Source organism: Epinephelus fuscoguttatus, linkage group LG11 (assembly GCF_011397635.1).
Source record: "Epinephelus fuscoguttatus linkage group LG11, E.fuscoguttatus.final_Chr_v1".
NCBI lineage: Eukaryota > Metazoa > Chordata > Actinopteri > Perciformes > Serranidae > Epinephelus > Epinephelus fuscoguttatus.
In genome coordinates this window covers 18,704,179-18,716,914 of record NC_064762.1, presented here as the reverse complement: position 1 = coordinate 18,716,914, position 12,736 = coordinate 18,704,179, and the positions used below count along the sequence as shown (strand labels likewise).

At 42.0% G+C, this 12,736-nt stretch overlaps 1 protein-coding gene across 9 annotated transcripts in view; it reads left to right on the top strand.

Moving 5' to 3' along the window:
* syne1a (spectrin repeat containing, nuclear envelope 1a) overlaps positions 1-12,736 on the top strand; it is a 178,630-nt gene that overhangs the window by 70,359 nt on the left and 95,535 nt on the right. For 7 of the 9 annotated variants that reach the window (XM_049590339.1, XM_049590334.1, XM_049590336.1 and 4 more), the window contains 9 exons: positions 501-616; positions 875-1,080; positions 1,164-1,325; positions 1,417-1,696; positions 1,957-2,129; positions 4,130-4,439; positions 4,590-4,754; positions 6,361-6,720; positions 8,227-8,363. In XM_049590339.1, the coding sequence (XP_049446296.1) occupies positions 501-616; positions 875-1,080; positions 1,164-1,325; positions 1,417-1,696; positions 1,957-2,129; positions 4,130-4,439; positions 4,590-4,754; positions 6,361-6,720; positions 8,227-8,363 (1,909 nt within the window). The remainder of the gene's footprint in view (positions 1-500; positions 617-874; positions 1,081-1,163; positions 1,326-1,416; positions 1,697-1,956; positions 2,130-4,129; positions 4,440-4,589; positions 4,755-6,360; positions 6,721-8,226; positions 8,364-12,736) is intronic. The other 2 variants (XM_049590342.1, XM_049590335.1) reach the window with 1 other exon arrangement.

Below are 12,736 nucleotides of genomic sequence, written 5' to 3'. Positions count from 1 at the left end.
CTGTAACTTATTCCCTTATAATGAGATGTATAGATTTTAATAGCACTTAAAACCCTATAATCACCCAATCAAACAGTGTGCAACTACATGATGCAATGTCATTTGTTCCTGTTAGTAGTGCAACAGATTTAGTGTTGATTATCCTCATTTTTCCCCAGAGCACTTTCAATCCACCCACTACAACCCACACTCCATTGACACACACTGTCTGGCGCACCGGTGCGCTCTCGTTGCTCAGACACACACCTGTGCCTCGGAGAGTAATGTTGCTCTCGTCACATCTGCTCTCTCGAGAGTCGTTTTGGGCTTGTTGCCAAGGCAACCCAGCGCTGCACAGCGTGGACACGCCCACACTTCCCATCTGCTTCAACACATCACCTCTTCTCGCTCTCCTCCTTCGGGCTCCTTCACTTTTAAATCTTCTCTGGCTTTATTTAAGCACACGTTGATTTTCATCAACTTGTCAACATTTGTTTACCTGCTCTCTCTGTTTGTCAAAGCAGAGCTCGTCCAAGACTTTCACTCTCGGCTGACAGATCTGAAGTTGGAGCTAAAAGAATGCTCAAGCCAATCAGGAGATCTTACCGTCCTTGGAGCAAAGTTGCAAAGGCTAAAGGTACAGTTATATATTATACTTTTACAGAATTGTAGTCTCAGTTTTCAGTAACTTCACTTGTTGGTACAGGCATGCTATCGATCTATGACACCAAAATTATGATGATAATAAAATTAACAGATTTAAGCAAGTAATAACTATATCATAGTAACAAATCCTATTCTAGAAAAAGGCCATCATGACCATGGCTCTTTATTTATTTAAATTTGCAGAGACATATGAGTTTTCATTAGCAGCATGTCCCTTCTACATCCACAGGTGTCAGTTGAGCAGACATCACAGGGTGAGGAGCGTCTCTCTAAGGTTCGTGAAGAAGCCGAGAGGTTGCAGCTCCACCTGTCTAAAGCTGGAGCAGCACAGGTCCAAGAGCATCTCTCCTCCTGTCAGAGAGAGTGGAGGAACTACCTGGATAGCTGCTCTCAGAGCCAACGAGACCTGGAAGAGAGTATTGACCTTCTGAAAGAGTAAGTCATCTCTCTTGTTGTGTCATGTGTTTATGCAAAGTAATTTGAACTAAATGGAAATATGTCTCTCCTCTTTTCTCCAGCTTTAATTACTGTGTGGAGGGTGTAAGAGACTGGCTGAAGCAGATGGATCTCAGCCTCAAGAGAGAGCCTGTTCTTGGGGCAGAGTGCCAGCAAGGAGCCCCAGACACCACAGAAGAGCTGGAGCGGATGGAAAACCTCCATAAGGAACTGCTTGCAAGAAGGTGTGTATATATGTGGGTGTGAAAGGCCATATGTTATAGAGCGTGGGCTGTAAAATATTCTCAACAATAACATATCGCTGTCTCTTGCAAGGGACTCCATCGAGCGTCTCAGCCAGGAGGCTCAGTCTCTTTCTGAAGCAGGCCGGGGGTCAGGAGGAGAGGTCAGAGTGACAGGCCAGCTCCAGATGGAGCACCAGGCCCTGCTGAAGGCAGCCAGGGAGAAGCTGCGGGGATGCCAAGAGAGCCAGGCCTTTGGAGAGACCCTCCAAGGGGTTTGGGCCTGGCTGGAGGAGATCCAGGAGAGACTGGGTACAGTAGACAGCACCATGGGGACCAAAGAACAGCTGGAGCAGAGGCTGGAGACTGTGCAGGTGAGAGGGGGGTTTGATTAGAAGACTATAAATATCTGTAATTTTCATGAAATATTATATACGATGAGATGCATAAAGCTGTTAGAATCATAAGGAACACACTTTTATATTGTTCTTTGTGTAATTAATCTACTCTAATAGAGCATTTTTATGTCCAGACATCTATTACAATCTACAGTTGTTGTAGTAAACACAAGAGGGGGCTGTTTGCTTGAGAAAGTCTGAACCCAGTTCACTCTGACCTCTCTGTGTTTCTACAGGACATCCTGCTTTTGAAAGGGGAGGGGGAGGTCAAGCTGAATATGGCCATGGGTAAGGGTGAGTTGGCCCTGCGCAGCTATGGAGCAGCCGGACAGGAAGTGGTCCGCTCTCAGCTACAGGAAGTGGAGGATGCATGGGCCACGTTGCTTGTGACTGCCATGAGCTGCCACAGGTAGACTGCTTACCTTGTTCCATCATCTGGAATTTAATTTGATGTCTTATCCCCCATTTGTGCAATTATGCATAATGATTTTAAAGAAGTGGTCCTACCTTTAACTTAATATTCTCTCATCATTTAAGTGTAGAATGCATTCACACAAATTGGACAAACTGCAGTGAACTGTAAATTAATTTTCGTTTTATCATTTTTGTTTTGTGCTCTTATAATGCAGCATTAAAACATTCACTCCTGGACATTTTAGAGGCCATTCACCTGTGAGCCAAAAAGTCCTCTCTCTTGGGAACAGGTTATTTTCATCATGATAGATTGATGTCTCAATGTCATTAATTACCATTAGGTTAAATACATAATGAGAAGTATTTGTCTCATTTTGTAACTCTGATTGATGTATCTGATTTAATGTGTTCATTCCTGTGTGTATGTGTGCATGGCAGCATGCACATACATCAGTTGCGTGTGTGTGTGTGCGCGCGCACATGTGCGTGCGTGCGTGCGTGTTTAATTGAGCAATTATAGCCCCTCCTAGCAAAAATTGATCTCATTAGGGACTAAATGGTGGATGGCAAACAGTGGGTCACACATGGGGTGTGTTTGTGTTTTAAGGGGAAAGGGATGACAGGAGGCGAGGGGTAGCAGGTGAAGTGGAGGTGTGTGTGTGTGTGTGTGTGTGTGTGTGTGTGTGTGTGTGTGTGGGGATATCGGCGTTATTTGAACATGCGGGGTAACAGATGGCAAGGAAAATTGTGGGTGTGTATCAGCGCCCGTGTATTTGAACCAGGGGATAAAGGGGATAAAGGCACTAAGCCAGTATTACAAATAATTTAGATTTCTTGGCCATATCACGGGTATCCCATAAAAACTGTACCTGTATAAAGTAGTTTTGTTGGGGGGCATTAAATATTCAGATTTTATGTATCAAAATGATATGACTTTAGAGAAACCAGATAATATATACATTTGTTAAAAAAGCACTTGTTGGATTAGTCAGAAAAGGAAATACTAATATTACTTTTTGCTTACACATTTCTATACATTATATTTTATTTAACCTTTATATAACCAGAAAAACCTCTTGATATGAAAGATCTTTTTCAAGAGTTTCCTGGCCAAGACAGGCAGCAACATTGGTTACAGAGAGAACACACAGAACCAAAATGTGTAATCAAACGTGGAACACTGAAGCAAACAATAAAAAACACAAAAACATAAAATGAAATTACTATAAAGCAAAACCTTAAAGAGTGCATTGACAAATCCTATACATGAAAAAAGAAAAAAGAAAAGAAAGTCTTCTTCAGTGTGTGACACACTGAAGACTTTCCGTCGAAACGTCTGTGTTTCTGGTAATGCCACCCAAGTTGGTTTATTAAATTTACCAAAAGGACATTTGTGAGTGCTGGCTTCTTTTCTTTTTTCTGCTGCTTTTGGCCGTGCACCTGTTGAGTGGATTTATTTTTGAGAGTGCTTGCTTCTTTCCTATGTGAAATCCTATACATGAACCATAGGTAAAACAAGAAAACAGGGGCAACTATAAACAACCAACTTAAATACACCCTGACATTCGCATTTAGGTGATGATGTGCAAAATTCCTGCAGTAGTGCTTTGAAACGGCCTAGAGGAAGCAATGAGTGCAACTATAAATCCTTCAGCAGAAGATTCCACATACCGTATATGGAGCTGCATACTTAAAAGCTCTTTTGCCAAAGTCCGTATGTAACCTAGGTTTAGTCAGTGAGAACATCCACGCATTTTACATTTGATATCACTTACAGATCAAAGTTTTCAAATCAATTAAAATTCAACATTCTCGAAATAAGGATGATAAGGATAAAAGATGATTTGTATTTTCTTTTTGCAGGTTTAAAAAAAAACCTGCCCACATGTTGGATACTCCACGTATTTACTCAGATTTTATGTGTTTGCTCAAAGCATAAAATTCCCATATGTGCCAGTCACAAGCTAACGCACAGATCTACTGTCTTCCCTCCAGCCGATTAGAGTGGACCGTGTCGCAGTGGGGAGGATACCTAGAGAGTGCTGCCCAGCTGCGGTGCTGGATGGAGGCTGTGGAGAGGGAGGTGTGTGCCCCTCTCACCCCCCAGCCGGGACCCAGAGAGAAGGCCTCCCAGCTCGAGAGACTCAGAGCCCTGCTAGCTGATCTGGAAGACCACCAGGTGGCGCTATCCAGCCTGGAAGAAAAAGCCAGGGAGCTGTTTAAGAAGACTGCCGATGCCAGCTTTAATCACGGTGCCCGCACCCAGCTGCAGGTGCAGTTTGATGACCTAACAGCCTTGGTGGAGGTACGATGTTACTGTCAGTGTATTTAGTAAAAAAATATTGAAACTCCTGAACTTACTAAACTATTTTATTAATATTACAAGCCACTGAATAAGCTCATTGTTATATTATAGTCATTGCTGACTGTGTGTGTCCGTTGTCTTTGTCTATAGGAGAGAGTACGTCTAGCGCAGGCCGTGGTGCTGGAACACCAAGACTACCTGGAGGCTGTTAGGGAGCTCACTGACTGGCTGATGACTGCTGGAGAGGAGCTACATCATTGGTCTGATACATCAGGAGACTCTGTCTCCATCAAAAAGAAACTGTCAGAAGTGAGGGTAAGACGGGGTGTCAACATACAAAGAAATTCCCTCGTTGATGCGGGCTGACACTCCTTTTGTTTTCTTTGTATGCACTTTTGTCACAAACTCTGAAAAATTCTGATCCATACGTTGACAGATAATAGTGTGCCACATCTGACAGGTGACAAGCCTATTGTTCTGTAGAGTGGGCATAGGTGTGGCGTTATTTTACAACTTTGACAATGTCGTCAAAGCAGACAATTTTATTTGAACTCATCTATTTATAATCAAATGTGCCTCTCAATGTGAACACAGTTTGGATGGTTGGAGAAAACAGGCTCTTTATTAGGTCTATTTAGCAGCTTTTCTAGCGTTCTTAATTATTTCACACCATCTGTATCACTTGAAATTGTAGATGTTAGAATTTCATTTTTTTAATTCAATTAAAGAATTAAGGTGCTGCTGAAGTTCAGAGTTCATTAGTGATTCTTAATTGATTGTGCTGTAGATTATATTTATTTGCTGGTCCTTTGCATGATGTTGTGGTGATTGAAATAGAATTTCCTCCATATACATCAGTATTCCACACCATTAGTGTCCATCAGAATGATAATTCAACCTAGTCTTTGACAGATGGTATAGACTGTATGTTTTTATTTTGAGCTCCTATAACTGTAACAGTAATCATGATTCTCTGAATTAACACCCCTGTCAGTTTAATTCATAGGCATGCCTCAAGGACGTGTTGTGTGTTAGTGAAACTACACCCAGTTTAAAGGCATTATCTGTTGCTAAGGTAACTGATTGCTGAATTATCTGAACCCATCTAATCTTAATGGACTCCTGCTATGAAGGAGGGCAAACTATATAGGGAATTGGAATTGGTTCTCAGTTTGTTCCCATATCGCAGCCAAATATCTCAGTCTCTCCTGGCACATTTCATCACCACTAAGTTGGTCTATTACCACGCAGTAAAAAAAAATACAAATAAAAGGGGAAGAGCAGTGCCGCTAACGTCTACGCTTTTCCTTGTTCAGTAATTCTGCAATTACAGAGGAGAGAAAATATGTGAGGAGATATTGATTTGCACTTAAATTTCACATGTGGGGCCTAATTATCACATTATAAATGTGTGTTTGTAGAGCCGTGGTGTGAAGCATTTCAGCAGAAGAGGGAATATAATGTCTTGTGTACACAAGCTAGCTGCACCATTTTCATTTTCTATTCATGGTCTCAAGGTTAATGTTCATATCCTTCTATTCACAGACAAAAATGATCAGCTTCTTCCCTTTTAATCCCTCTATCAGCTCAATGCTATCACATCACACTCAAGTGTTTGCTTTTCACAGCCTCTGCCTTTCAAGTGCTACCTGTGCACACAGAATGAGAGATGGAGGCGGAGAGGGATGGAGGCAGAGGATGAAATTAGTAATAGTGAGAGAATGCTGAAATAGCAAATGAAAATACAGGGTGTCAGAACTCATGATGCAAAGACAGTCACAGAAGTAAGGATAGAAAGTGATGAAGCAGGAGACAGAAGAAATCCATGTAGACAGCTTTAAATAGAACTGGAGGTTGCAGTTTCCGTAACCACTGTTCCCGTAGCAACTTTGTCTCCCATCTACCCTCCCCATCTCTTCAGGAGCGTGTGGAGTGTCGGCTACTAGAGGGCCGAGAGCGCCTCAGTAGGGTGCGTCGGAGCGCAGCATCCACGGCGGAGCACACGGCAGCAGGTGGCTGCGAGGCCATGGACCGACAGCTGGGGGCACTGTCCCAGGCTCTGGAGCAGTGGGAGGGGGCCGCCCTGAGGGCCAGGGACGGCCTGGAGGGGGCTCTTGCCGCTGCTGCAGCCTCAGAGGAAGAATATGACCGTCTGACTGCGCGGCTGGAGGACAAATTAAAAGAGCTGGATGGACGGCTGAGGGGGTGGAGCCAGGAGTTGATTAAAGCTGAAGGGAGGAGCAACGGCGAGGAAGCAGTTGAGGGATGGCAGCTGGCTAAGGTACAGTAGCATGAGATTTAAATAAATGGCAGCTTAAATTATTCACTGTTCATCTGCTCACAATAGTTTATTCAAAAAATAATAAATAATAAAAACTCTTATGTTCAGCAGAGATTTGGGTTGGCGAACTGTGATGTGCACAAAGCTGACAGTGGCTACTGTTCAGCACCGTACTATGTTGATTTTAGAGAAGGTGATTAGCATTGTTTAATGGAAACTACCCACAGGCACACACACACACACACACACACACACACACACACACACTCTGTGCAGACATACATCCTCTGCATCGAGCTATGCTTTCTCTGTCAGTAATTATCCATTCTATTTGTAAATCCTAAAAACAGATTAGTTTGTAAATCAGCTTTACTGGGATGACGAAGGAGTGACAGCTACAATCCCATCAGTTTCCCTTGTTTTCTCTTCATGGTGTCCCCTCTACCCCTCCCCCTTTTGTTTATTTATGCCATTATTTTCCACTATCACTCCCTCCCAAACATTCCCCCTTTTAATTCCAGCCCCTTTCCCCTTTCTCTACTCAGACTTGTTTGATCTGAAGTGTACAGTAATGTCTTTCCCGGCTGCAGGGGCTGTTTCTTAGATGCTCTTGCTCCTAACCTCCCCTGCTGCTCTGTTTCTAACCTCCACAGGATGTTTGCATTGTGACAATTTCTCTGTATTGTCAAGGCCATGCCAGCATGTACACCCTCGTACACCTCCCCGGGCTTCTTCGGCCATGCCTTTCTCTGGCTTTTCTCAATTTGGGGCTGTCAAAGAACAGAGGAGGAGTCTTCCCCCTCCTCCGCTTCTCTCTCTCCTCCTCCAGCCCGTTTCCTGTGTCCAGCCTTGTTTTCGTTACGCGCTCGTTTGTGTGTGTTTGAACCAGTCCCGCATCTGTGAGGGCTGACAGCTGAATTCCACCGGGAGACACCGTGAGAGAGTGAGAAGGAGGAAAAATGTGTGAGGGGGAATGAGTGCAAGGAGTGGGAGGAGGGAGAGAGAGGAAGAGGAGAGAGGAGGGAAGAGAAAGTAGTAGAACGATAGGAGGAGGAGGAGAGGGAGAAGAGAGCAACGAGTCCAGGAGAACGGGGAGGGAGGGAGGGTTGTTTATTGGTCATACGTCAGACAGAGAAGGAGCAAGCGAGAGTCAGAGAGAGGGAGCTTGTACATATTTCATGGGACAGGATTTCACGACTGTGTGAGTGCAGAATGTGAGGCACGCTGAGGAGAGCGGGAGAACGTTATCCACAGCTCCTTCCTGCCACACTCGCGAAGAACAGAAATGCTATTGTACAAGCAGCACTGTGAGTATGTGTTGGAGCGCGCGTGTGTGTGTGAATGTGAGAAGAGCTAAAAAGACGAAGCCAGGGTGTGAATAGGAATGCGAGTGCTCTTATTGAAGGGTGTCATGCAGATCCGTTGGGTGCTTGTCTCTCCTTGATACACACACACACACACACATACACACACTGAGCCAGCTGGTGTCTGTTCTGCGTTGTTTAGGATATACTGGAGGGCTTGCAGAGCGCCGAGCCGATGGCAGAGAAGTTGAAAGGCCAACTGAACGACCTGGTGCGATACTCCAGAGACCTGGGCTCACAGTCAGACCGTGTCACTGCGCTTATCAAACAGCACAACAGGTGAGAGGAGTTTTTCTGCTTCAGTAAAGAGCATGTATGTTTGTTGTCTTTATGTGGATTTGAAAGGAGGCTGAGATTTGTTGGCTGAGGTTGGGTGATAACTTAATATCTTCATTTATGGACTCTCTGCAGACTTATATCATGATGATAAAATCTTACTGTGTTATTGCTGAATATTTAAGATAAAGCTATAATTAAAATCCGCTTGATGTTAACAAAATTAGTTAAGAATGTTTTTTTAAATCTTTAAATTTTGTCTCATGCAATTCATATCAGTGGGGCATCACTTGAATGTTAATTCTCATTAATATGTTTGCATACATTTGCCATATCCTGATATTGGACTCAGAACATATTAAATATAATGACATTGTGATAAAGATTTCAGTCACACTTTCTGTGATGCCCTTGTTTATAATGAATCATTAATATACTTATGATTAGTTATAATCTCTTTAAAGTGCTGTATAATTATTGTTATAAGCACTTATAAATATTCATAATGCTTGACAACAATAATCATGATACATTGCAAAGCATTTTATAATGAGTTATAAGGCTAATTTTCTAATAATTCACAATTACTGGTCACTTGCTGATATATTTTTTTAGAAGGCTTATAGTGTATTATAACTCTCCTAGTTTAAATTCATTCTAGTCATTGTATAATGCATCATAATCACTGTTATAATGTGATTATAAGTTACTTTTTGTGGCCATTGGATGCTTTAAAGGTCTAGTGTGTAGGGTTTAGTGGCATCTAGCGGTGGGGTTGAAGAACTGGAACTTTTCTCGAGAGCCAAGCACATAGGAAAACTACATTGGCCAATGCAAGAAATGAAAACACGGATTGCACTATCTAGAGCAGTGGTTCCAACTTCAGGGTCGCAGGTTCATTCTGAGTGACTCACAAATATATCAAGTGTGTAAAAAAAAAAAAAAAAAAAAAACGCCCTTTATTTTGAAGTGCAGTGAATTTCCTGCACAGAGGTTTCATTCTCAAGTGCAGTGTCCTGTTGTAGAGTGACTGGCTAACTAACAGCTACTTAACAGAGACAGCAAACTAGCTCCAGATAATGGCCAAACGCAAGTATGATGCTGAATATATTAAACTGTGTGGTCCTTGAAGTAATGACAGAGGAGAAAGCAGGACCCTGTGGCTGGACCAGTTGGGAACCACTGATCTAGAGCCAGTTCTTGCTTCGTCCGTACTTGGTATATATTATCTATAACACTTGGTAAGTCTCACCTTTAAAGGGATGTTTCACTTTACTTGTCTTAAGTCATGCAAATAAGATAGCAGCCACCACTGACTGCTGTCAACACTACTGTCAACACCACCATTCCTCCTAGGTGTCAGGGTCCTCATTAACTTCCACACATTTTGAGGACGATTTCCAAATATAATACTTCGGAGTTATAAGCAAATAATACAGCAGTATTATGACGAAGTTCCTTGTTCCCTTTTTTTTTTTTTTTTACTTTTTTTTTTTTTAGCTTAAATTGCCATTTTCAAACTATGAATGTAGGACCTATTTCTCACGTAAGGTGTAGTTTGACGACCTGTCAAATTCTCAACGAATGTTTTCAATAAGCAATAATGAAGTATTATGATACTTAACTGTATGTCATTATAAAATGCTTTATAATGTGTTGTGGTGATTTATGAGTGCTTATATAACTATAATTATACAGTACTATAAGCACATTTTAACACATTATAAGTATGTTTATAATACTTTATAGACATGTGTGTCATAGAAAGTGTAACCAAGATTTCAATCATTTTACCAAGCTCTGTTGTAAGCTCAACAGGGAAAGTGTCTGGTACATAATAAGATTGAAAAAGGCACAAAACAGCCCATGTTTAACACACTTATTCATTCCATAACACAGCACCAGAGCCACAAAAGAAGAAGGGCAGAGTTCTCCCTCCAAAACACCCCCTGGCATGTCTTGAGTAGGCAGGTTTAGCGCTCAGTTTTACAAGCTTTTTTATATTAGAGGAGTGTGTGTGTGTGTGTGTGTGTGTGTGTGTGTGTGTGTGTGTGGCCACCTTGCACATAGAATTGTGACACGTTTGTCAGCCAGACGAAGGCTAAAGGTGACAGAGAGCACCAGAGCCACCAGTTGCTATGCAACATTTAACTACCTTCCCTTCACCTCAGCTTGTTCGCTGTGTTTGTTTTGGTTTGTGTCCTTCTCTGGTTTAATTTTATGCAAGGCTGGGTGTGATTTGAGGGAAATCAGATACATTTGGATGGTCTTTTTTTCCACGCTGATACATTGCATGCCTCAGTCTATTTACTGGGCTCTAATTGCCTGCTTTTGAGCCCACAAGTGAGCCCTGTGTTCATTTAGCGTTGTTTGTGAACTCACCATGCAATGCCTATTTAAAAGCACGCAGTGCATACAAAAGAACATGCATGCACATGACATACATATTCACAACACATGCATATGCAAGTATGAAGCACAAATTATTTGCTTGATTTGCATGGATGTAACTTTATGAGTTATTGCATTGAGTGTGATGGAGCACCGTGACTAACATTTATTGGCAGACAACCTGAGTGAGGTCAACTTATTGGAGATGCTTTGGCGGGTAATTGGCTTTGGCTGCTGATTGGCAAAAACAGCACCCTTCCTCATTCCCTGGGCTTTTTAGTCTGTAATAGACTTGGCCTGTGTGCTCTTTGCACCTGTCCTGCATTAGGCACTGCGGAAAGAAGAGCAAGGAGAGAGACAGAGTGAAAAAAGACGAGAGGAGATAGAGGAGGAAAACGCAGTTACTCCCCCATCCTCTTCATAGCATGTGCCAGATTTTGTCTGTCACAGCAAAAAAAAAGTGCTTCTTCCACTCTCATGCCATCCCCACTGTACTACCCTTTCATGCTTTCATCGCATCATTAAAACTCAAGGGTGTTTGTGTGTGTGTGTGTGTGTGTGTGTGTTTAAGTGTGTGTCAAAAGAAGGTTGTGTGTGTGTTTTTGCCTTGTTTTTTCATGCCTCCCTTTGGACCGTAACCCTTGCTTTAACAGCTGTGCACCTTGTTTCCCTGCTGTCATCCTTTCCATCACCTCTTCCCGACTCCCCCCTTTAACCTTCACCCACTGCCCAATATGTATTAAACCCGATGACTCTTTTCTTTTGTTGTCCTCCATCTTCCTCATTGGTGCACATTTATGCACATAATGATTTTGCATGCTATTAACTGTATTGTTTGTGCATTTTAAGACCCCCTTCAGCGAAATTCAAGTGTCAACCTTGTAAACATGTATTGTATGGTGTTTTTTAATATACTTTCAGACATATCATAAGCAAAATAAGTGCCATGGCTGAGCATTTCCCCTTTGAACTGCAGTGTACCATTGACAGTCTCATGATTATAGATTCAGAATTCCAGGGATTGTTACGTATATGACAAACCTAAGAAACCAAGCCCATTAATTTGCTGGCAAAATGAGGAGAAGCTAGTGTAGCTATGTATGCATATGGGATGAGTTTTCTTTGTAGGCTTTCTCCCACAAAGCCCTTTGACAGAAATCTGTTCTTCTTTACCCAAACTAGGACTTTTTTCCCTCACCTTAACCAAGAAATCCCTTTCTGGTAGAAGACCCTCCAGGAAAACATCTCCCAAATGTGCTACTGCGTATTATATTTTGTCAGTTAAGTTACACTTTCACTTCACCTTGTCAGAGCTGGCGATCAGAAACAGTGTTTATCTAAGATTAGCACCATATTATTAGATGTTTATTAATGTAATCTAGCTGAAGGCTCGTAGTATCTATTACCATTTACAAGCAGAGCTTTGTATGTTTGATGGGCAGAATCAAAGGTGAGCAGGCGTAAGATGTAGGCCAGCGGCTGTAGGACAAGACCTATTTGTCATAGATTGGTGTAGGAAAGGTGTACGGTTTCAGCTAATCAATTTTAATAATGTTTTTTATGGGGAAAAAAACTTCTAAATATGTAATTTTGATGAAAGGAGATGAGTTTTCAAGGGTGTAATAATTGCCTGTAGAGGAACTTAAAGTTTTTTGTTTTTGCTATTACTATAAAGGAAAGGCTTTTAGCAGTTGTGTCATATGGAATCACGCAACTTAGCCACACATTACAGGTGTTAGTATCCCTAGAAATTATATCCAGTTTGTTCAGTGCCAGTGTAGGAAAGAGTGTGGAGAAGGTGGATGGCCTTGTAATGTGTCTTGACTTTTATACAGGAAGACAGGAATTGGCATCTCATCACCAATTTATAGGAAGTACAAATTTTAAAAACATTGTCATGGGACATAAAAATGTGTCAGTTCAAAATGTGTAAAAGGTTGAAACCACACCTGTACTTATACACAGTGCGCACCAATAGGCTGCAA